Source organism: Myodes glareolus, chromosome 3 (genome assembly GCF_982192425.1).
Source record: "Myodes glareolus chromosome 3, mMyoGla1.1, whole genome shotgun sequence".
NCBI classification, from domain to species: domain Eukaryota; kingdom Metazoa; phylum Chordata; class Mammalia; order Rodentia; family Cricetidae; genus Myodes; species Myodes glareolus.
This window is the reverse complement of record NC_142028.1, coordinates 68,440,196-68,464,897: the sequence shown is the minus strand read 5'-3', so window position 1 is coordinate 68,464,897 and position 24,702 is coordinate 68,440,196. Positions and strand designations below refer to the sequence as shown.

At 41.0% G+C, this 24,702-nt stretch overlaps 1 protein-coding gene across 3 annotated transcripts in view; it reads right to left on the bottom strand.

Moving 5' to 3' along the window:
- Positions 1-24,702, bottom strand: part of Thrap3 (thyroid hormone receptor associated protein 3) — a 40,247-nt gene that overhangs the window by 7,254 nt on the left and 8,291 nt on the right. For 2 of the 3 annotated variants that reach the window (XM_048434427.3, XM_087904613.1), the window contains exons 2-7: positions 14,782-14,949; positions 8,130-9,032; positions 6,045-6,743; positions 3,933-4,105; positions 2,692-2,803; positions 1,321-1,405 (exon numbers count right to left, since the gene is read on the bottom strand). In XM_048434427.3, coding sequence (XP_048290384.3) covers positions 1,321-1,405; positions 2,692-2,803; positions 3,933-4,105; positions 6,045-6,743; positions 8,130-9,032; positions 14,782-14,918 — 2,109 coding nt within the window. In that variant the 5' untranslated portion in view covers positions 14,919-14,949. The remainder of the gene's footprint in view (positions 1-1,320; positions 1,406-2,691; positions 2,804-3,932; positions 4,106-6,044; positions 6,744-8,129; positions 9,033-14,781; positions 14,950-24,702) is intronic. The other variant, XM_087904614.1, reaches the window with a different exon arrangement.

Genomic DNA, 24,702 nt, shown 5'->3' with positions numbered 1-24,702 from the left:
AGATGGCCAAAATCAGCTCTGGAAAATGTTTTTATTAGGCTTATAGGAAATGCTTACTTCTCCCTATCTAAAGAAGCCACCCACAACCGTGTGGAATCACCTTAATGTACAAGAATAAGTAAAGACAAAAAGCAACACTGCCCAGATCACATCTACAATGGCCTTCAATAACTCCGGGAAACTTCTTGAGGATAAATGCCTATGTGGCTTCAGGGACATCATGCACTGGGTCTTGCCTAACAGAAGTAGGTCCTTGTTAGCAGAAAGCTATCCACACTGTATTAAAACCTTATATATATGAACCATAAACTTTCTGATGCAATATTTCATTTAAGTAACAATAATAGGAAGGTTTATTATTTTATCAATTTGTTTCTGAGAGTCTAAGACCTCTGTAGACTCAAAAAACCAATAAATAAACAAACGAATGACAACAAAGGACAAATGCAGCCACCACTCCATCACTGGGGAGCTGACTGCTGGAAGCATGGAGCATAGACTTCTGCTGCTTCACTAAGGCCAGGCTGAGGGCATGTGGAGACAGGGCAAACGGGGTGGAAAATGAGAGATTGTACAAGAGTATCTCTCAACACTTTCAACCAAAAAGACAAATTTGTCTAGAAAAATTTAAAACAGTATTTTAAAAAAGGTTTCAGTAGCATAGAACAGCCATCTTATTTTAAATTTCAACTGTATATATGAATGATGGTGAATAAATATTAAAATCTTAAAAACTCCATCTACTTATTTCATAGTAAAGACTGCACAGGAGTCTAATCTCTTAGTAACAATGCTATGTGCATATCATTGCAAATGTAGCCAGGCCATTTTAAAGTAACAGTAATCGACAGATGATATGGTACAATGTTAGGAAAAAACAAAAAAGCGCACCAGCTGTTGAACACAGTCTACTGAGTTAAGATATGAATATTTCACTCTGCTCTGACATGCATGTCTTTCTGAAATCATGGTTGGAAATAGTGCATGTAGACAGTTGATTTGATAATACTTACAAGCAGAAAAATATCACAAAAAGTTTCTTCTCTCATCATGGGCACTTGTTCCAAAACGCCTCTCTTTTTTTTCTCAAGCTCACCTCAATAGACTCTGGGGTCATTTACCATATTCTAACCACTTCACAAAGGTTGTTGATACATTTTAATAAAAATTAACCCTTTGTAGTTCATTTTTAGAATTATGCCCATCCTTAAAAGAAAAACACAAACTTAAGTAGAGAGTAATTTAAACAAACACATTTCTGTCAAGTTCATGCCCAACGCACTCATTATGTTGGAACTACTGATCAAAGCAACAGTTCACCTTATAGCCAGGTTCCCGGGGACTTTTCATTTCCTCGTGAGACAAACCATGTTTTCTGAATGTACTGGGGGAAATGTCTATCCTCCTAAAATTAAAAACACAGAAATAGTATACTATTCTACTGAACAATATTGGTTAACATTCTAGGCCCTAAGGTGGGTAATGGAGTCAGACATAATTACTTTTTATAGTTTATCTGCTACTAGTTCTATTTCTCCCCCCTTTTAATGTTAAGATTACGTGTGCATGCCTAGCATACACTCTATTACTGAGTTAGATCTGTAATAGAAACATTCCTTCCACCCAAAGTAAGTTGAAAAATAAGTATTTTATGTTTGTGCGTGTATATCTGTGTTTAAAGCACATGCTACAACACATGTGGAGGTCAGAAGTTTCTTCCACAATATGGAACCTGGGGATCTATAACAATACCAACTGAGACATCTTGCCAGCCCAAGTTCCTTTATTTTATTTTTGGGGTGGACACTACTAGGGAATGAACTCGGTGCTCTGCGTACAGTAGAAAAGCACTCTTCCACCGAACCACAGCCCCCAAGCACTCTTTCCCGTTTTGTTCCGTTTTTGTTTTTTTACTATGTAGTAGTCCTAGCTGTCCTGGAACTTTTCTGACCTGGCTTTTCTGAAACTCAGACATCTGCCTGCCTCTGCTTCCCAGTCCTGGGATTAAAGACACGTACTTCCTGACAGTGCTTGTTACTAGTTAGCAAGGCAGATTCCTTGATACCAAGCTGATTTCAGACAAGCTCTCCATGTTCCAAACGGATTTCTTGAATTACAAGAAATTCTCTTTAAATCAGCCGGACCTCATTTAAACTGTTGAGATAAGTAAATTTCAAGCTTTTCCCTCAACCCTCTTCCCCAGCAAATTCTCCTAAATGAAAGAGATAATGTTGCTTAGAGAAGTCAGTATTTATTCTTACTACAGAAACCTCAGGTTCTTTGGGCCCAATGTGAGAAACTACAGCCTTCAAAACATTCTCTCCATTTTCAAATACTCAGATTTCCAGGAGCCCCAGATAATAAATACTTTACCCTAAATTTTGGATCAAAAGTACATTGGTGGGAGAATGCAACAAGGTCAGTTTAATATCAAATGACAAGTTATTTTTAACGATTTATTTTTATTTCATATGCTCTGGTGCTTTGCCTGCATGTGTGTCTATATGAGGGCATCAGATCCCCTCCCTGGAACTGGAGTTACGGATAGTTGTGAGCATCCACATCGGTGCTAGATATTGAACCTGAGTCCTTTGGAAGAGCAGTCAGTGTGCTTAGACGCTGAGCCATCTCTCCAGCCCCCAAATTACAAGTCTTTTATTACAACCCTCAGAGTAAGGCTGAGAACCTCACCTGTGTATCTCTGGGCTTTTCTTATTTTTAGCTGCTTCTTGTTCACTTCCTCTCTTTAGGTATTTAGTAAAGCGTTCATGTAATGTCATTCCAGAGGATCCAAAGTGATGTTCTGTTAAGATTCAAAGAAATACATTAACATGTTATCTAGGGCAGATACAATGTTCAGTGGACCTGTAGCCACAGAGATACAACTTAGTTTTCAAACCCATATAACATACTAAAAAAGGGAAGGAAAAGTGGCTAGTTCAGAGACAATCTAATGCTGGGTTTCTAGTAAGCTCCCTTATCTTAGGAACATGATACGAGGTCAAAGAACCTGGCGCTTACCTCTCTTTGGGGCACAGGACCAATTATTACTGACTTTAACTCTAGATGAAGCCTGTAACAGGCCCAATTCAGCTTTCTGCATCATTGCTCTTGGCCACGACTCAACCTGTGCACCACTATTTATTTGCCCAGGGGATGACAGAACAATTTGGGAAAGAAATTCACATCAAAACGTCTACAAGATACTGCTACAAAGGAAAAGAGGTAACGGAAAAGTCATTTCTCAAGAGGATGGAGAGATGGCTCAGAGATTAAAAAAAAAGGTTGTTATTTTCCCAGAGGACACAAGTTCGCTTTCCAGCACCTTTGTCAGAAGGCTCACAACCAAATTTATCTTTAGTTCCAAGGGATCTGACCTCCTTGGGAACCTCCTATCCCAGACACACACACACACACACACACAAATCCTTAAAAAAGCCACTCCCTATACTTCATGTTGAGGGTTTTATTATCAAGATTATAGATGCTAGCATTTCAGAAATTTATCTATAAAACATGGAAACTTCTCCCCTAAAGCACTGATATTTCTTTTTTTAATTTTTTTTTTTGTGGTTTTTTTCAAGACAGGGTTTCGTTGTAGCTTTAAAGCCTGTCCTGGAACTAGCTCTTGTAGACCAGACTGGCCTTGAACCTAAGAAATTTGCCTGCCTCTGCCTCCAGAATGCTGGGATTAAAGGCATGCGCCACCACCTCCCAGCTCAGCACTGATATTTCTTTAAGCTAGCCTTTAACTTTCAACGTCCTAGAGGCTTCCTCATTCTCTATCCCAGCACTAGGGAGATAGAGGCAGGCAGATCTCTGTGAGTTCTAGGCAAGCCTGGTCTATAAAGCAGGACAGGCTCCAAAGCCACAGAGAAACCCGGTCTCGAAAAACAAACAAAAACTACTGTGTGGAAACTGTCTCTACTCACCTTTAACATGATGAACAATCGTCACTATGTGCTGAGCAAACAATTCTGAGGGGCTACGCTGAGACTGAGCTGACTGTATGTGCTGGAAGATGGAACGAAATTCCTGTTCCTTTTTATTGCTATGGACTAGATCCCGACAAAGCTTTCTTTCCTGAGCCAATAAGCCACTGGGTCTGAAAGACAAAGACAAGGAGAATCAGTTTAACAAGAGATATAGAAAGTTACAATTCTTGTTTCTCTCTCTTTTTTTTTCAGACAAGTTTTCTCTGTGTAGCTACGGCTATCCTGGAACTTGCTCTATAGACCAGGCTGATCTTGAAATCAAAGATTTGTCTGTCTGCCTCCCAGGTGGCTGGGATTGAAGGCATGTGCTGCCACCACCACCTGGCTGAAAGTCACAATTCTTTTTCTTCTAAAATAAATTTATTTATTTACTTATTTATTATGTATGTATACAATATTCTGTGTGAATGTCTGCAGGCCAGAAGAGGGCACCAGACATCATGTGGTTGCTGGGAATTGAACTCAGGACCTTTGGAAGAGCAGGCAATGCTCTTAACTGCTGAGTCATCTCTCCAGCCCAAAGTCGCAATTTTTTAACTATAAAAATACGCTAATTTTCAAGATAGTTTTCCCTCTATATTTCGCAAGGTTGGTCGTGAACTTGTCATCCTCCTGTCTCAGACTCTTGAGTGTACTAGGACTGAATGAATAGGTCAGGCTTTATGGGTTGGAGGTGAGGAAGTAGAATGCTGGGCAAAAAGTCAGGGCCCTGTGCATACTAAGTATGTGAGTTTTCCAATACAGAACCATGGTTTCCTATTATTATTTTGGGTCAGGGAAGGGAGGATGAACATGTATGGCACGCACAAGCGAAAGGCAGAATACAACATGTAGGAGTTAGTTCTTTCTTTCCACATCACCAGGCTTGGTGATATCGCCTGCACCCAATGAACCATCTTGACAGACACCCCCCCCCCGTTTTCTCTGGAGACAGTTCCAAAGAGTTTCTATCCACAAGGTCCCTCTTGTTCTCTATCAAAGTTCAAGTAATGGCAACACATTACAACTGAGGAAAGATGGGTCCACATCTCATTCATCACTGAGAATCTTCAAGTGGGGAACTGTTAAACCTTGGTGACTATATTTCCCATGGCCGCTTGTTTTAACAAAGATATTGTAAAAGGTCAACTAGTTTGGCTAGGGGAAGGTCGTTCAACAAGACAACATCAAGAAGAAAAGAGTGAGGCTGGTGAGATGGCTCAGGGGGTACAGGCGATGGTCTCCAAGCCAGAACTTGATCCCCAGACCAATACTGTAGGAGAAAACTCCAGAAAGAAGCCCTCTGACCTTCACATGCATGCTGTGGCACGTGTCCCTCCCCACTTCCTAAGCAGAAGTGGTAAGAGTGTGCAGCTTCAACTGGTTGGGTATACTATGTCAAAAGCAGTCAGTCTGGGCTCTATCATGCTTTCCTGAAGTTAGGGGAGGGAGGGAAGAGGCCAGATCCATCAATTTGAAATTGGAAAAATATCAGAGTCTGGCGACCCAAGTAAAATGGAGATATGATTCTCAAGGGTCTTGACAGGTAAAAGAAACAGTGTGGGTATGAGCTGGGCTAGCGGTAATTACAGACCAAAATAGTGGTTTTGAGTTCCCAGAAACAAAAACAACAATAACGGCTGAAGAGATGGCTCAGAGTTGAGAGCATTGCCTGCTATTCCAAAGGTCCTGAGTTCAATTCCCAGCAACCACATGGTGACTCACAACCATCTGTAATGAGGTCTGGTGCCCTCTTCTGGCCTGCAGGCATACATGCAGACAGAATATTGTATACATAAAAAATAAATATTTAAAAAAGCCAACAATAATAACAACAAAAAAAATCAGCCATACTGGCTGAAGACAATCTTTACCCTGGCAATGCCTAAGAGGCATAATCAATCTGTGAGCTGTTTTCACTCAGTGGCACTCTCTCCACTCCAGGGACAGACATGAGGCTATCCGCACTGATAGGTGGCAGCAAGGAAACATTTCTGTTCTCAGGAAGAAGGGGAAATGAAACCATTTGGGCCAGTAGAGCCCTGAGGGTCAACAAGGAGCACTCCTCACCGTGCAAGGTCCTCATCAAAGGAGTCCATCCGGACATTGACCTGGGCCTCCCGAGTAATGGAAAAGGAAGACTTCCCTGAGGAAAAGTCTCCTTTGTTTCCCAGCTTGTCTCGGCTCTCAGAGGTCTTCCGTGGGGGAGGTGACGAATTTTTCTCCTGGACCGCCTTGTATGCAGTCACTCGGAAATTCTTTTCTGGCACAAAGCCCCTGTGTCCACTTTCGCTCCTCTTGGCCCCTCCACGCTCCTCCTTTCTGGATCTCTCTGTGAAAGGCTCCTCCTCCAGCTCCTCCGCTTTCCTCAGCTTTTCCTTCCCTGTATGCACCAGGCTCTCCCACTTGCCTGACTTCTCTTCCTCCTGGTTTTTGCTTGCACCGGCTATAACTTTAGACATAAATTTGGGCTCATCATCAAACTCAGGTTCCTTCCTTCCCTTACTTTTGTCCTTATCTTGTTCATCCATCTCCTCCTTGTGGAAGTCAGCCATCTTTTTCTCAAAGTCATCACGAAGCTTATACCTTTTGGGTGACTGGCTGCCTCGGAAGGGCTTCTCAGTGTCAGTCTTGGAAGCAAATGGATCAGATTTCATTTTTACATCAGCATCAGAGAAGCTCCCTTTCTCTTTCAGCTTCTCTTTATCAGTGTTTGCTTGTTTCTGTTCCTTATCTTTCCCATTCTCTGTTTTCTGGTCTTCCAGATACCTAGTTATAAAAACACAAGGGAGACACACGAGAGGCCTCCTGAGCATCCTGTTCTACCACAGCACCTGGTCTGTTCCTGCTCTGGTTTTATGTCTCTGAGCAAACATATCTGTAGATTCCAGTATTATCACAACTTTCTAACTGGTTCTTGTCTAATAATTTCTGGGGAAAAAAATTCCTTCATGGATTTATAAACTTGGCATTTAAGAGTCAGTGGAATTGTGCCTTACAAAAACAACAAAAAAATGTAAGAGCAAGTTATGTAGGATACCGAAAATTTTTTTACTTACCTGTTATGTGGTCTAAGGGTAAAATAACTACAGTTTCACCCCAACTTTTACTCATTCATTTAAAATCTGTTTTCAGCAAAGTTAACAGAATGTTCAACCTTGGATTGTTTTGATTTATACAACTCACATTTGGAAATACAAGTCTCAAAGAGACTTCAAATTTGCTTCAAGTCACCTAGAAGATCTACATAATGAAATATACTGTGAACACATAAAAACAAAATACTTGTTAATAGGGGAAAGAGTATGAAGGTGGCAAAATTATTATTCTAATGGAAAAGCAGAAACCAGACTCCAATCTACATTCAGTCCTAGCAAGGAATAAAACTTACACTGCAAAGCAAACTCAAATTGCATCAAAGTACAGAATTTGAACATATGCTAATTATGAGCAATGTTAAATCTAACTAGTCATATTAATAAACATGACAAAGAACCAAGGGACCAGAGAATGTGCTAATAAGAGTTAAGAATGGAAGGAGGAACCTCTTGCTCTCTCTCTTGACTAAAACATGGTCCTGGCGCTTTTCCTGTAACATCCCACTCTACTCAATCCACACAGGAACAATTCTTATCAAACTTACCATACCCTCTTACAGAGCAGCACACCCTCTCCTAATATGAAGCCTGGATGCTTCTACAAGGGTATACACCCACCTTGTGCTTAAAAGGAAAAAAAAAAAAAGGACTAAGCCTCAGACTTTCCTATTTTGCCCAGTCTCCTCAGTGTGTCAGTCTTCACCATGATGGCCCAAAGCACACAAATACGGCAAAGGCCAATCATGTTGGCAAAGATATGTTTTTTTTGGTAGCTAGCCCACAAACCTCTACTGTTTTCTGGCTCAGACTGGTAGAATTCAAGGCAATTTTTAAAATGTAAAAACATTACCACAGACTAAAGAAACTTATGCTGTAATACAAATTCAAGAAAGCTGGAGTTAAGTTAAAGTTTCCCTGGGCAACTCTAATGCAGGCTAATGAAAAGCCTAGAAAACAGGAATTGCCATATTACCATTAATCAGAGGTCTAACTTGGGTGCTATTACAACTAAGCTGCTGGTTAGGGACAGCCACTTGGAGATGGGAAAAACACTTGCCTTTTTGTGTATGCTGCTCCTCCCGAAGCAGCACTCTCGTCTTTCTGAGATGAACCATAAGCAGAGCCAGTGGCCGGAGGACTCTTACCCACAGGGCTCTTTTTAGATGGACTCAAAGATCCAGAGCCATGGTCGAACTGACCTTGGTGTGTTCCAGACTGATATCCAGCACCACCTGACATAGATGAGCCCATCTGGGATGTATTAGAAAGTGGAGGACTAGGCTTTGGCACAGGGCTAGGGCGCGGTGACCTTCGCCTAACCACCACAGACTGGAGGGGGCTTTTGAGAGCAGGGCTTCTCTCCCGGGGGCTCAGATCAGAAGCCGAGGCCCGTGACGCAGAACCAGTGCTATAGGTAGTAGCATCTGGCCATGGCTTTGAGCTCTCAGACCCTTTTATATCTTGAGATGCACCTCCAGAAAATGTCTGCTCCTTGGCCTCATCTCCCTGGTTATCACCGGCTGCCTGAGATGGCCTGCTATCCTTAGAAGAGGACTTCTTCTCTTTTGTAGACTTGCGCTTAGACGATTCAACCCTGCTGTGGTTGGAGGATGACCGGGAGGATGAGGAGCGCCTTGATCTGTCAGAGGATGACTTATCCGAGTTCCTAGAATGGCTCCTGGACCGTGGTGAAGGGGACCTTCTCTTTGGGGACCGGGATCGGGAACGGCCTCGACGAGGACTGTATGCTTGCCGGTAGTTCTGCCAATTGGACCGGTAGTTTCCATAGCCACCTCGGTTATACTGGCCCCACGGATAAAAGCCTCGGTTTCGCCCACGGAAATAATAGGGCCTCCGATAGCCTCTGTTGTGGCCTCTGAAATCTCGATTCTGATACACTCGGGGGTGATTCCTTTCTCTGTTATGAGCTGGAGAATACGATCTGGAACGAGACCTAGAACTGCAGAGGAAGGAAATGTTTTTTTACACAGCATTTAAAAAATAACTGCCAACAAAGCTAACATTGCATTCCTTACTGTTCTGTATCATTTATTTTCAGTTTTGTTTTGAAAGCAAGGGTACAAACTTAAACATCTAATTTTTTTCTCTCAATTTTGTAAACTAAATAAAGACACAGGCACAGGAGATATAGCTGACAGTGCTGGTGCAGATGATCACACAGGATCTCTAGCTCTAACACTCTGGTTCCAACACTCCCATCCTAGTCCTCTTCTCAGTTTAGGACAAATGTCTTAAAGACCTGAGGCTGTAAAAGTACAACTGTAACAGCTGACCACATTAAGCAAAAAGCACAACTATTAAAAAAAACTTGAAAGAATCTGCTAAAATCAGATCAGAAAAACATGAACCACACTAATCTTGTACTAGAACTAGAAATCTAGGTCAAACTTCTGGGGCCGAGCTTCCTGGTTGCGCTGAGACACCACAAGAGGGCACTATCTGACCATCCAGTATCAAGCATAAGGACTAGAGCAAGAGGCAGGGAAAAGTCCTTTCAACTCAACCCAAGGCCAGCACTGTGTTCACTTCCATACAGAACTCAGAAGGAACCAGGGTCCACTGACAGAACCATAGGGGCTCATAAGAGACTGTCTAACATGTTCAAAAACATGAAGCTGTGGACAACCAGGAGCCATTAAAAAAACTGGCTGGTTTTATATCAATTTGACAGAAGCTAAAGTCATCAGAGAGGAAGGAGCCTCAATTGAGAAAATGCCTCCATAAGATCAGGCCTGTACGGTATTTTCTTAATTAGCGATAAATGGGGGCGGGGACCCAGCCCATTGTGGATGGGACCATCCCTGGGCTAGTGGTCCTGGGCTCTGTAAGAAAGCAGGCTGACCAAGCCATTTAGAGCAAGTCAATAAGCAGCACTCCTCTGTTGTCTCTGCATCTGCTCCTGCCTACAGGTCCTGGCCTGTCTGAGTTCCTGTCCTGACTCTCTTCAATGATGAACAGCAATATGGAAGTATAAGTCAAATAAACCCTTTTCCTTCTCAATTAGTAACTCTAACTAACACACCCTGTAAGTCAAAGATAAGGGCAATGAGCACCAAGTCTGACAACCTGAATTCCACTTTTAGGCTGATCTAATCAAGAACCCACATGGTGGAGAGAACCAACTCCCACAAGTTGTTCTCTGATTTCCATGTGTGCAAAACACACACGACAAATAAAAAAAATGGTTTCTACAAATTCCCTGAGTTCTTTCCCCCTTTCTTTAAGAGACACAGTCTCACATAGCCCTGGCTCAACTTAACTCTCAAGAGAATCACCGGCCTCTGCCTCTGAAGTGTTAGGAGAAAGGGCATTTGATAAGGTTCTTGAATGCCATTTCTTCTGCCAATTATTATATTAATATCACAAGAGAATACCGCAAAAATATTTTCCCAAAATATATCATGTCTTCAGGAACAATAGCATGACTAAAGCATTTTGAATTCATGTATGAAAACATAATGAAATCCATTATTTTGTACCAATTAAAATAAGAGTCTAGCCAGGCATGGTAGTGCACACTTATAAACCCAGCACTTCTGAGGTGAAGGTAGGAGTGTCAAGAAAAGGCAAGAATATCCCAAGACTACCCAGCAAGTTTGAAAATACTGTCAACAAACAACAAAAAACAATTAGGGAATGGAGAGATGGCTCTGTGATAAAAGCATTTGCTACTCCTCCAGAGGACCACAATTTGGTTCCCAGGACCCACAGCATAAATTCACAACCATCTGTAACTCCAGCTCCAAAAGATTTGATGTCTTTATCTAGCAGGCATAGGCACAAACACAAAACAAAAACCTTCCAGTAGTTAAGTATATATGTGCAATCCTAATTACCTGGGAAGTCAAAGTAGGAGAACGTGAGTTTGTTTGAAAACAAAATTTAGAAGGGACCACGCATGTAGCTCACTGGCAGAGCATGTTCCTACCACACAGGGGTAGTATTTCAGTTTTTTTTTTTAAAAATGTGACTTTCTAATCAACTTGCCTGAGAGGTTTTGCTTTGTGCTGGTAACCAAACACAGAACCTTACACACTCTCAGCAAGCACTCTCCCATGGAGCGACATTGAGCTACATTTGCTTTTATTCTTTAGTTTCTGAGACATGGTCGGACTAGCACTGACTGGCTTCAAACTCAAGAGATCCGCCTGCCTATGCCCCCCCAAATGTTGGGATTAAAGTCACGTGCCAGAATGCCTGGCTATAGCTGGGTGGTTGCGGGGCACACCTTTAATTGCAGCATGCAGGAGGCAGAGGCAGGCGGGATCTCTGTGAGTTCGAGACCAGCCTGTTCTACAAGAGCTAGTTCCAGGGCAGGCTCCAAAGCTACAGAGAAACTGTCTCGAACCAACCTCACTCAACCCCCAAAAAATGCCTGGTTATGTTTGCTTTTAAAATGGTTATTCTTGAGGCTGGTCAGAGTTCAGGAGGAAAAGGTGTCTGTCACCAAGCATTTCAACTCATAGTTCAATCCCTGGGAGACACACAACAGGAGAGAATCAACTCCTGTAATTTGTTCTCTAACCTCCTTAAGTTCACTCTGGCATTGCTTGACCATATACATACACACAAATAAAGGTAACACAAAATAATAGGAGCTGGACAAACAACTCAGTGGTTAAGAGCATTTCTCTTAAAGCAGACCCGGGTTTCAGTCAACATTCCCATGCTGGCTCACAGTTCTATGTTAACTCCAGCTTCAGGGAATCTGCTTCTCTTCTGGCCTCCAAGGTCACTGCACACAGGTAGTGCACAAACATACACAGACAGGCAAAACACTCATACACATAAAATAAAAACAAATCTTGAAAAAAAGTAATAAAATGATAGTCTCCTTCCCTTCCTTTATTCAAAATCAACTTGCATTGCAAAGTCTCTTACTCGTGGCAACTCAAAGTATGGTAACTCCAGAAATAACTCTTTAGTGCTCCCCCCCGTATGTGGGTCTGTGCATGCCACAGGGTACAATGTGTGGGAGCTCGAGGACAACTTGAAAGAATGAGTGCTCACCTTCGACTTTGTGGATCCCAGGGACAAAGTTCATATCCTCAGGCTTGGCACCAAGCTCCTTTATCCACTGAGCCGCCTTGCCAGCCCAATTCTTTAATATTTACCATGTTTTAATAGTTTTTATTGTGGTAAATTGTTATTAACATTCTCTTTCTGTTGTAAATTAAGCTTTATGATAGTACTATGTATAGGGATCAGGTCTAATACCAGGCATATAAGGAGTCAGCATCCCTGGAGATAAGGAGGAGTTACTATTGTAATCCCATTTAGTAAGTAGTGTTGCTTTAAGAACTTGATAACTAAGCAGATAGTATTTTAAGGAGAAGCTTACCTTCAATTTAAAGGTAAAAGAGAATTGGTTTTCTAGTATTGCCCAATGTTCTTAGATGTACCTACACCATGAAGAATAACTAGCAAAGATGCATCTAATTTCTGCTTAATGGTTGCTATTTAAGCAAAATTTAAAGTCAAGAATAAAAACTTACCTTCTATATTTTTCATTCAGAATCAGTAAAAATTAAGAAAAGAAAGGAAAGGCAGATGTAGGCTACGAAAACGTAACAGGACCCCACTGAAGGGCTCTGCTTGGAGGAGATCCATCACCAGCACTAAGAAGGGTGTGATTCATGGTCCCACATTTAGGCCTACTGCTGCTTCTCTTACCAATTACTAGAGTAAGGGAGGACCTTGTGGCCCCCTGCATCCAAACCTGCAGCCACTGTAAGACGCAGAAACATGAGGCTCTGCAGACTGCAAAAGAAGTTATTTAAAGAGTCACTGAAAAGGATACAGTCTGTGCAATAAAGGGAAAAAAAAATGAACTTTCTCCAATTCTGTAGAACTCAGCAGTTAGTTAATTTAAAGACATGGTTCCTCAAACTCTCAGGATAGATAGTTTCCTTGTAGGAGAGGGAAAACAAAAACAAGACCATGAAACAGATAAGCCAGAAATAAAAAATTGAGCATACAGTGGCAAACTTATCTGTGGGGTTTTGTTTTGTTTTGTTTTGGTTTGGTTTTCTGAGACAGGGTTTCTCTGTAGCTTTGAAGCCTGTCCTGGAACTAGCTCTTATAGACCAGGCTGGCCTCGAACTCACAGAGATCCACCTGCCTCTGGCTCCCGAGTGCTGGGATTAAAGGCGTGCACCACTACCACCTGGCAACTTATCTGTTTCTTAAAAAGCATGTTTTCTAGGGGCAAAACAAAACAACAAAACCTTCTGGAATCCAAAAGTCTCCTAGGTAACAAGATAGCACTTAAACTGGCTCTAGACTTACTCAACAAACTGCCTGTTTACGACACTGCTCCTTCATTTCTCAAGTCAACCACCATGCCAAATCTGCAGCACAGGAGACAAGATCTGCCCAGAATTCCCGCTGTTCCAGAGATGGTTGGCATGTTTCGATTTGGTCTGTGTCAGTTCAATTTTGTTGTTTATCTTTGGCTGTTGAGTCATGCTTGGCTTTGAACCAATTATTAAGCTTCCATTTGCTGAATTAAATTTTAAAATGGCATCTTTCAGAACAAAATGAGCTGAAAATGAAATTTAAATCACCTAAATCAAGACTGGATGCACAAAACAAGGCTCAGGAAGAGTCTCTCTGTTCCATCCTATGGCCTTGACATTAACCTCTTGAGGTATAAACATAAAATCAGTAGTTTTCCTCTTCAGTCTTTGTATGTCCCCTTTTGTCTATTTTGAGGCTGACTTCTCAGAGTCATTGAGATTTAACTTTTAATATTTTTTCTTTAGCCAATTATACATTTAATGTTTAAGTGCTATAGAGCTACAGAAGCCATCAATAACAAAACTTTATTGACTTTATCTAAATAAATTTTAAGGTCATAATAAATTTTCAAGAAAAAGATTCCAGATACTTATTAGGAGACTTCTTAAGAAGATAAAATGATACAGCAGTACCTTGCTAGCTCAATTTAAAAGAAAAACAAACCGCACAAAGATCCCCTTCAGTATTTACACCTGTGTTTCCCCTACTCACATGAAGAAAATTATAAGCATTGTAAGTTTTTTAAATCCATCCTTAGAGAAGAAAATTTAATCCCAGCAGTCAAGATGAGACACAAGGATCCTAAGTTCAATGCCAGCATGGAATACACACTACAAAGCCACATGCTTTCAATGAATGAGAAACCTGCCTTAACAAACCAAGAGAACAACTGAAATGGAGATGTTTATTGACAGTTTGAAAACTAAAGGTTTTCACGATAAATTAAAGAACAATCATTTTCACATTTAGCAAACAAAAAAAAACCCAAACAAACAAACAAACCAAAAAAACAACTGTTGTTTATAACACTGACTTAAAACCTCTAGTTTTAGTTTTAAGATGTTTTGTTAAATAAATGTGACTTAGTGACCAGCACATTAATATATTTCCATGATCTCTGGTAAATTCCTGTCTTTTCATTGCTGATAAATGGTTTAAGCCTTGAAAATCAAGTTAGTAAAGATAACCAGCTATATGATTTCAAGCAAGAAGTTTAGACACAAACAAAATGCTTTCTTCTAAAGTACAAAGGACAGGAACTAAGCAAACAGCCTGACAACAAAACCCCATCCTAACTGCCATGTGATAGGAACAGAAGTGACCAAAGTCCTTCAATGCCCAAAACAGCTCAGTCATCATCTCAACATACAGAACGGTGGTGCCCCTACCTCAGCCTGCGCTTCCTTGAACGGGAGACAGATCGGCTTCTGGACCGAGACTTGGAAAACGATCGGGACCGAGATCTGGATGCAGATCTTGAGCGAGAAGAGCGAGACCCAGACTTGGATTTGTTTGTTTTTGACATCTTGGAAGAGAGGGTTGCCGCCGTTCAACACCTAGTGTAAGAAGGTACATTCAAACAAGCACATGAGTTACAAATCACAATTTCTCTACGCACCGGTGTGGGGGGGGAGACACAAACAAAATTATTTTAAAAACCATTAATAGCCAGGAATGTTCATGAACACCAATAATCCTAGCACTTGAGAGGAGAGGCAAGGATAGGGTGATATGTAGTTATAGGCCAGTCACAGCTTCATAGCAAAACCCTAACTCAAAAACCAAAACAACTTTACTCTCTCCTACTTTCTATTTTTATATTATTTGGGGCTAAAGAGATGGATAATCCTACTGCTCTAACAGAAGATCTTAGTTCAGCTCCTACCACATTCAGAGTCACAACCATGTGTACCCTCTGTCTGTCTGTTCGTGTAGGCCAGAATAAGATGTCAAATACCCCAGAGTTAGAGTTATAGTAGACTGCTGTGAGTTGCCCATTGAAGGTGCTAGGAACTGAACTCAGATGGGGAACTACCACAGTACCAAGCTCTCAGTTACTGAGCTATCTCTCTCGCCCAAGACTAGATTTCTATGTGGATGTTCAGAACTCAAAGCCTCATACTTCCACGGCAAGCACTTTACTGACTCAGCTATCTCCCCAGACTAACTGATTTTCTGGTCTCCATTTTTCTTGGGGTTGGAAGGGTCTTTGAGGAGACAGGGTTTCTTTGTGTAGCCCTGGATGTCCTATAACTAGTTCTGTAGACCAGGTTGGCCTCAAACTCAGAGATCCACCTGCTTCTGCCTCCTGAGTGGTGGGATTAATGATGTGCACCACCACCACCACCGCCGCCACCAGACTAGACTTCATATTTTTTAGGAGTCACACTGAGTAAGTAGTCTCAAAGTCAAGTGTGGTAGTACACCCTTTAATCACTATACTCAGGAAGTAGAGACAGTTATCTATGAATATGAGGTCAGCCAGGGCTACAAAATGAGACCCTGGCTGGGCGGTGGTGGCACACACCTTTAATTCCAGCACTTGGGAGGCAGAGGCAGGCAGATCTCTGTGAGTTCGAAGCCAGCCTGGTCTCCTCTACCTGCCAAAAAGAAAAGAAAAAGAAAAAAGCAATGTGTCAATTAAAAGCATCAAAAATAACTTGCATATTGTGTCTGGCTTTTCTATGGGTTCTGGGAAGCAATCCTGGGTTGTTAGGCCTGCACAGCAAACACTTTTCCCAGGGAGCATTCATCTGACCTCCAGTATATTCTTAGCGCTTGAGCGTTTTGCACATGTCTATATATGTACTAGGTGCATTCCTGGCAACCAATAGGTCAACAAAGCGTGTCAGGTGCCTTGAAAATCAGAAGCTGGAGTTAGGGATGTTTGTGAAGAGGCACCAAGTGGGTTCAGGGAACCAATCTTTTTGGAATGTTTTGTAAGAACAATAGTGCTCTTAATCACTGAGCCATTTCTCCAACCCCTCCCTGAGATATTTAGTATCAACAAAATCAAATCATATGATCTGGCATATCAAAAAAGAGGAGAGAGAGAGAAAAGAACTTTCAATGACCACATTAAAGGCAATACATAGATATTCTTGTCATACTAGCTAGATAACTGAGATATGGCCGAGACTATATATTGTTCAGTCTGTAGAGTGGCTGCCTAACACATACAAGGTCCTGGGTTCAATCTCAAAACCAAATAAAACGTGAATATGATGCTGTATGCTTGCCATCCCAACACCGAGGAGACAGACAAAAGGATCCAAAGTCAAATAAAGGTCACTCCACCTGGCCTGTTCAGGACATGTCTTAAAAAAAAATGAGACCCTATCTCAAAAAACGAAGGGAGGGAATGGAAAGAAAGGGGAAGAAAAACCTCTAGTTATAAAATTAAAACAGCACTTCCTATTTGTGCTATTTGTCTCAGGGTGGTTGAGGTAGGAAAGCAGAGCTCAGGTGAACTTTAAACATGTTTACTATTTTCTTCATTTCTCTCGAGACTGAACTCTCCAGAGTAAAAGGAAGAGGGGAGAGGGGAAACAACATTAAGAACAGCTGTGACGATCCCTCTAGAGAAGACTTTCAAAGACTCTGAACCCCACATATAATCAAGAAGCAAGTTGTTACAGACCTCTCTTTGACACTTCTGCTATTAAATGCCTCGTATGCTATTTTGTATGAAAATCAGCAAAAAATTTTTGTTCAAAGATCTTACAATTTATAGAAAATATTCACACCTGCATCAAACTTTCCTAAAGGGTAAGAGTCATCCTTCTGGTAATTTTACTGCTGAAACGACTTAAAAGTTTTAAAATCTGCATATGTTATAAAAACAAAATTACTTAGAAACTAAATTTATATATATATATATATATATATATATTTATACTTGTTTTTGAGATTTTGAGATAGGATCTTACCATGTGGCCCTTGCTGGCCTAGAATTACAAGATCTCCCCACTTCTGCCTTCTGAATACTGGGATTAAAGGTATAATAGCTATTTATTTATGAAAATTGGTTAAGATTTGCTTTCAAATAACCAATGGATACATATATTTAAAATAATCTAGCACAAGGCATGGTGGCAGAATGCCCAGGTTAGCTCCTATGAGGCTAAAGGCAATAGGATTCTGGGTTTGAGGCCAGTCTGACAATCTCTTCTAAACTTTAAGCTTATTTTACATGTACTGTATGGATGTAAATATTTTTCATTTTTTTTTTGTTTATTTACTTAAGAAAGAGTTTCACTGTGTAGCTGGCTGTCCTGGAACTCAGAGATCTGCTAGCTGCTGCCTCCCTGGACTAGAATTAAAGGCGTGCACCACCACCACCCTGTTCTGACAATCTTTTGCTTTGTTTTTCAAGACAGGCCTTCTCTGTGTATCTCTAGCTGTCCTGGAACTAGCTCTAGATCAGGTCAGCCTTGAACTCACAGAGATCCATCTGCCTTTGTCTCTCAAGTGCTGGGCTAAAAAGGCATGAACCATCACTGCCTGGCCTAACCTAAGAATGAGAATCTTAACTGCATAGACCCAATCTCAAAATAAAACATCTTCAAGGCGGCTGGTGAGATGGCTCAGTGGTTAAGAGCACTGACTGCTCCTCCAGAGGACCCGGGTTCAATTCCCAGCACCCACATGGCAGCTCGCAGCTGTCTGTAGCTCCAGCTCAAAAGAATCTGACATCATTATACCAATGCACATGAAATAGTTAAATAAAGTTTCAAAAAAATCTTCAAGAAAAAATGCATCCAACAGTTAACAAGATAACAATATATCTGCAGAATAAGGAGGACCACCTGGAAAAGACCAGGGAAGACCCAGAGGGAAGGGCACTTCTATCTTCACAGATTTGTAGCCAATGACTTTGCAAGCCATTTTCTCTCAGTTCTAAATAATTACATTCTACAAATTAACAATACTAATTATATATATATAATCCACACTGGCTTTGAACACCTAGCCCTAGACAGAAGGTCCTGCATCTGCCCAAGTAACTGAGATTAAAGGTATGCACAATGAACACCTGATAATTCTACTGACGTTCCAGACCAATCCAGGCTGCACATATATACTAGATTTTGTCTCAGAGAACTTATTTCCACACAAACCTCAATAGAGAAAACTGTTATTGTGTTATGGTGGCACTGGCCTTTAATCCCAGGCAGATAATCACTGTGGGTTTTAGGTTTACACAGTGAATTCTAGGACAACCAGGGCTACACAAAGAAACCTGGGGCGGTGTGGGGTGGGGGTGGAGAACAGGCAACAACCACCTGCTAGATATAGCAGTACCTGCCTATAACCTCATAAGAATAAGGAAGTTAAGTTTATTAGTTTTTAGTGTGTAAGCATTTGTCTATATTACGTATATGCACCGTGTGTGCACTGGACATGGAGGCAGAAGAGTACATCAGACCCCCTTTAAGAAGGTTGTGAGCCACCTTGTGGATGCTAGGAATAGAAACCGGTCCTCTGAAGAGCAACTAGTGCTCTTAACTGCTGGGCCAGAACTCCAGCTCCAAAAGTTAAGTTTAAAGGCAATCTGGAGCTCTGCACAGCAAGTTCCAGGACAGCAGGGCTTACAAGGATGAGACTTTGTCTCAAAGAAGCCAATAATTAAAAAAAAAAAAAAGGTTAAAGTACAGCACTTAAGAAAGAACAAGTCGGGTTGGAGAGATGGCTCAGCAGTTAAGAGCACTGGCTGCTCTTCCAGAGGTCCTGAGTTCAATTCCCAGCAACCACATGGTGGCTCACAACCATCTACAATGAGATCTGGTGCCCCCTTCTGGCATGCAGGCATACATGAATACAGAACACTGAATACATAATAATAATAATAATAATAATAATAATAATAAAAGATAACAAGTTGGGATGGAGAGATTGCTCAGTGGTGAAGACCACTGGCTGCTCTTCCAGAGGACCCAGGTTCAATTCCCAGCACCCACATGGCAGCTCACCACTGTCTGTAACTCCATTCGGGGGATCTGCCACCCTCACACCAAAGTACAGCAGATAAAATTAAATAAACTATTTATAAAGAAATAACAAGTCTGTCACAATATTGCCATCAGACCAAGTTATTATTCACAATGGTTCAATCCCAAGTCAGTCTGTTCTTTTCCAGTCTTAGTATTTCTTCATATGATAAACTAGAACATCAAATAAACTGGTGTCAGAAAATTCATGCTAAACTGCCTAATAAAAAAGAAAAAAGGGAAAAGGCAAAGGCAGGTGGATCTCCAATTTTGAGGTCAGCCTTATCTACAAAGTGAGTTCCAGGACAGCTAGGGCTACACAGAGAAACTCTGTCTTGAAAAACCAAGAAGGAGGTTAGGGGGCGAAGGGGGAGCGTTCAAGACTTTGCCACCTCAAATTTAAGAATAATAGTTCATTCCTTTCTAACAGAAAGAACTGTGATTCATTTATGGTTATTCTGGGCTCCAAATTAAGCCAATCTCCTTAACAGAGCTCAGTCTCGAAAGACCATTGGATGGCCTGTGCTGTGAGTGGGTAGGGAATGAGGGCTCAAGGCCAACTACCAATCATCCACCAATGACAGATGTCACTCTGGCTTGTTTAGTTACTTTTAAATGACTGAAATGCATGTGGGATAATACACCAAGAACAAATGCAGGAAGATCAGCTCACTGGGAGAAGCGGTGAGTCAGAGCTATAGCACCCCACTGGTGAGGTTGTTGGCTTCTTCCATCAGAACCAGCCAGCAAGAAGTCACATTCCTTCCAGGGAGTGAATTAGTTTCTGGTCCTATCACATCTCAAACAACTTCTTCCACTTTTACTTTTTAAAAGAGCAGGACCATATTACTTCTCAATAAGCAGGAAAAAAAAATTGTATGTGTTTTCCAGAGAGTATACAATACAGTAGGCAGAGAAGAACTATTTCAAGGCTGACTTTCACATCCAAATCTAGGATTTGTATACTTTTCTTTAATGAAAATATTAGACAACTAATGGTTACTCTTATCAACTTGATGGATTTAGAATCACTATGGAATCAAATCTCTGCATCTGTCTAGGAGAGATTTTTCAGATAGGGTAGGATGGGAAGACCCATCAAAAATGTTGTACAATCTCATGGCCCAGGGTTAGACAGAATAAAAAGCAAGAGTATTCATCACTGCTTCTGAACTACCTAGCATACAACATGACTCCTGATCCAGCTGCCCCAGCTTCCCTCTTAGGATGGACTGTATTCCTGAAAACTGTGAGCCAGAATAAAGTCATCTACCCCCTAGTTGGCATTCCTTCACATTATTAGAGGTTATTCAAAATTTAAAATAAGGACTGGAGATATACTGTTCAATGATAAAGAGTTCTTGTCTGGTATGCATAGGCTCAATGCCTAGTACTACCAAAAATAAAGGCAGTATAGCAAAGCATGGTATAATGCCAGGAATGAAGGCCCAAGTACTGTTTGTTATCTCAACATTTCCAAGATCAGGGCAGAAAGGCTGGGCAAATCTGAGATCAGCCTGGGCTACAGAGTGACTATCTCAAAAAACAAAAACCACACTAACACTGTGCTGAGAGTGGTGATATGCACCTTTCAACCCAGCACTCAGGAAGCAGAGGCAGGCAGATCTTTGTGAGTTCAACTGGTCTACATATCCAGTTCCAGGTCAGCCAAGGCTATATACAGTAAGACTGTCTCTAAAACAAACAGATAAACAAAACCTAAATTAAAGGCTGGAGAGAAAGCTTAACCATTAAGAAAACATACTGCTCTTGCAGTGGACCAGGGTTCAGTTCCCAGAATACACAATGGACATCTCAAACTTTACAGCTCCAGGGGATCAAATGCCCCTGACCTCCAAGGACACCTGCATTCATGTGCACATACCTACACATAGACACAGATGGATAATTTAAAATAAAATACACTTTCTGGGTGGTGGTGCTGCACACCTTTAATCCCAGCACTTGGAAGGATCGCTCTGAGTTTGAGGCCAGGCTAGTCTACGAGAGCTAGTTCCAAGACAGCAAGGGCTATTATACAGAGAAACCCTATACTAAAACAAACAAACAAACAACAAATATATCTAAGCATTTTTCTCATCATTCTATCAAGACTCAATGAACACTTTTTGCCCTATGCATGCCTTAAGTTTGAAAATATAGAAAAAAAAACTGGTAAATTCCCTGTCCCAATTACAGGTCGAAAATTGCTTTTGGAAAATTTCTGGTTTGTTTCGGTGAACAGTGGTATAGACAGAAGAGATCTTTTCCAAATTGCATCACTTCTTTTTTAAGTCCTGCTGTTAATAAGGATGACACCAACTGGTTCATTGTGGCACAGAATATTAATATAAGATGCTAACTAAAGCAGAAAACCAGGCCTGAAGTACAGAGAAACCATTACAGTAACACTGTGGCCCACTCACACTCCCATTTCTAAATGAAGAGCTCTCAGTTTCCAGCACCCTAGAATATATATCTTCATTGGGGATAGAGATATTACTGAGGAATACAATTGTATATTTATAAACAGAATTTTGGGGACAGAGATATGAAAAAGAAAATGTAAGACACAGGGAGAAGAATGACCACCCATAAACCAAGAAAAGAACAAACCATCCCCTTATACTCTCATAATGAACCAACAACCTGCCAATGATTTTGAACTTCTGGTCTCTAGAACTACCAGCAATGCTGCTTAAATCACATTTTGTTACAGTAGCCACAGCAAATCCAATAATTCTATACTACCTATATAATTTTCTGGGATTCTGTTTGTTTTCGTTGGTTTCATGATTTTTTTAACTTATTTTATGTGCATTGCTGTTTTCCCTGTATATAATTCTGTGTGAGGGTGTTGGATCCTCTGGAATGGGAGTTATAGACAGCTGTCATGTGTGGGAATTGAACCTGGGTCCTCTGGAAGAGCAACCAGTGCTCTTAACCACTAAGCTTTTTGTCCAGCCTAATTTTTCTGGTTTAAAAAACAAACAAACAAAAAACCATCACACTTTTCAGAGAGTGTATGTGTTAATAAAAGGACAGGAATAATAGTGCCCTATCTGATAGTTAAGAAGACAATCCTTAGGCGGGCACACATCTTTAGTCACAACATTCTGGGAAGCAGAAGCAGATGAATCTCTGGGTTTGAGGCCAGCCTAGTCTACAGAGCAAGATCCAAAATGGCCAGGGCTACACGGAAAAAAACTCGTCTCAAAAAACAAAACAAACCCAAAACAAAAGCTAGGACTAAAATCCAAAACTTCAACATCTCCTGTTATTTCCAAATGGACAAAATGGTTAGTATTAAGATAGGAAAATATGTTAAAGCCAATTAACCTAAAATGGACAATTACTGGCTGGTGAGACGTCTTAGCGGTTCAGAGCACTGGCTGCTCTTCCAGAGGTTCCAGATTTGATTCTCAGCACCCATATGGCAGCTCACAACCATCTATAACTTAATTCCGGAAGATCCAACAACTTCTGGCCTTTAGAGGGAAGGCTCCAGGCACTGAAGTGGTGCACACACATATATGTAAGCAAAACACCCATACACAAAAATAAAAAACAAAAAGGAGAAAGAAAAAGAGAAAAAAATTAATGACCAATCCAAATGGAGAGAGTCACTTTATAACATGGTCTTGACTAAACAAAAGCTCTGGCAGGAAAAAAAAAATAGAGGGGACGTAGGGAGGCAGGGGCCTCTGTGAATCGTTAGCTGGACCCCATGCCTTCACTGTACAGGAAGCCCAAGAGAATTAAAATACCCATAAATCCAGCTGTGGTAACATATACCTGTAAATTCCAATATTGGGAGGTTAAGTCAGTCAGGCAGATTTGGGAGTTCAAAGCCAGAGCCGGATACAAGTTAGACAAGACCAAGCAGGACTATGTGAGACCTCATCTTAAAACAAAACAAAACAACAGGAGTTGGAGGTATACCTTAATCAATCAAGTGTCTGTCTTGCAAGCATGACGACCTCAGCCTTTGTCCCAGAAATTCATGTTTGAAAACAAAGCAGCTGGGTGGTGGTGGCTCACACTCTTAATTCCAGTACTCATGAGGCAGAGTCAGGCAGATCTGAGTTCAAGGTAAGCCTGGTCAATAGAGCACACCAGTATAGCCAAAGCTACACAGAGAAACTGTGTCTCAAAAAAAAAAAAAAATTAAAACACACAGTGGTGCATGTCTTTAATCCCAGTACTCAGGAGGCAGAGGCAGACAGATCTCTGTTAGTTTGAGGTCAACCAGGTCTACAAAAGCTAGTTCCAGGACAGGCTCCAAAGCTTCAAAAACCAAAAAATAAAATAAAATAAAAATAAAAACAAACATAGAAAGCTGAGAATGACCATTTCTTGCTCCACCCAAAAGGAATAGAAAATAATAAACAGTCAGTCAGTTCAATTTAAATTTAAAAATTTAACCTGCATACAAAGTGTCTGGCACATAGTGCATTTTTTAAAAGTTTGTTTTGCCTGTATGTTTGTGCATCAAATGCATGTCTGATGCCCTCAGATGTCAGAAGAAAACATCAGATCCCCTGAAACTGGAGTTAGAGATGGTTATGAGTTGCTATGTGGATGCTGAGAACTGAACCCAGGTCCTATGCAAGAGCAGTAAGTTCTTAACTGCAGCTCCTGGCACCTAGTATATCTTAAACTATGTTTTGCTTTAGGACGGCCAGAGGGCATATTCAGAAACTTCCTCAGATTTCAAGAGATTTTATTGTGATTTACTTCTTTTAAGTAATAAGTGATCAGATATCTTCTTATACAATACAAAGTAAACTGCTACATTGTTTTATTGGCTAACCTGGCCAGTGCTACACTGAAGAAATACAGGAGACAAGACCTGTATTATCAAGATAAGTCAAGAAGGTCTTCAATGCAAGGCAGCGGTGGAGGCAGCACACACCTTTAACCCCAGCACTTGGGAGGCAGACAGGCAGATCTCTGAATTTGAGGCCAGCCTGGTTTGCAGAGAGTTCCTGGACAGTCAGGGCTACACAGAGAAACCTGTCTTGATAAATTAAAAATAAAGAAGAAGAAGAAAAAAAATCTGTGATGCTGTTGGGGGACAGAAATCAACAGCAAGCTGAGGGGCCATTCATTTAAAACTTTTCCCCTACAAAATCTCAGTGTAAACAACTTGTTTTCTCTTGAGAATTTACTTGTACAAAGGGTCTATTAAGATCATGCTCCATCTATGCAATTAATGTTTCATCAGTAGGTAAAGAGAATGAACAACAAAGCTGGCAGTTAGAGATCTCTGACTCACCCCAGAGGTTCCTTCCTCTCCTGTCCCTCAGAGTAAGGGCT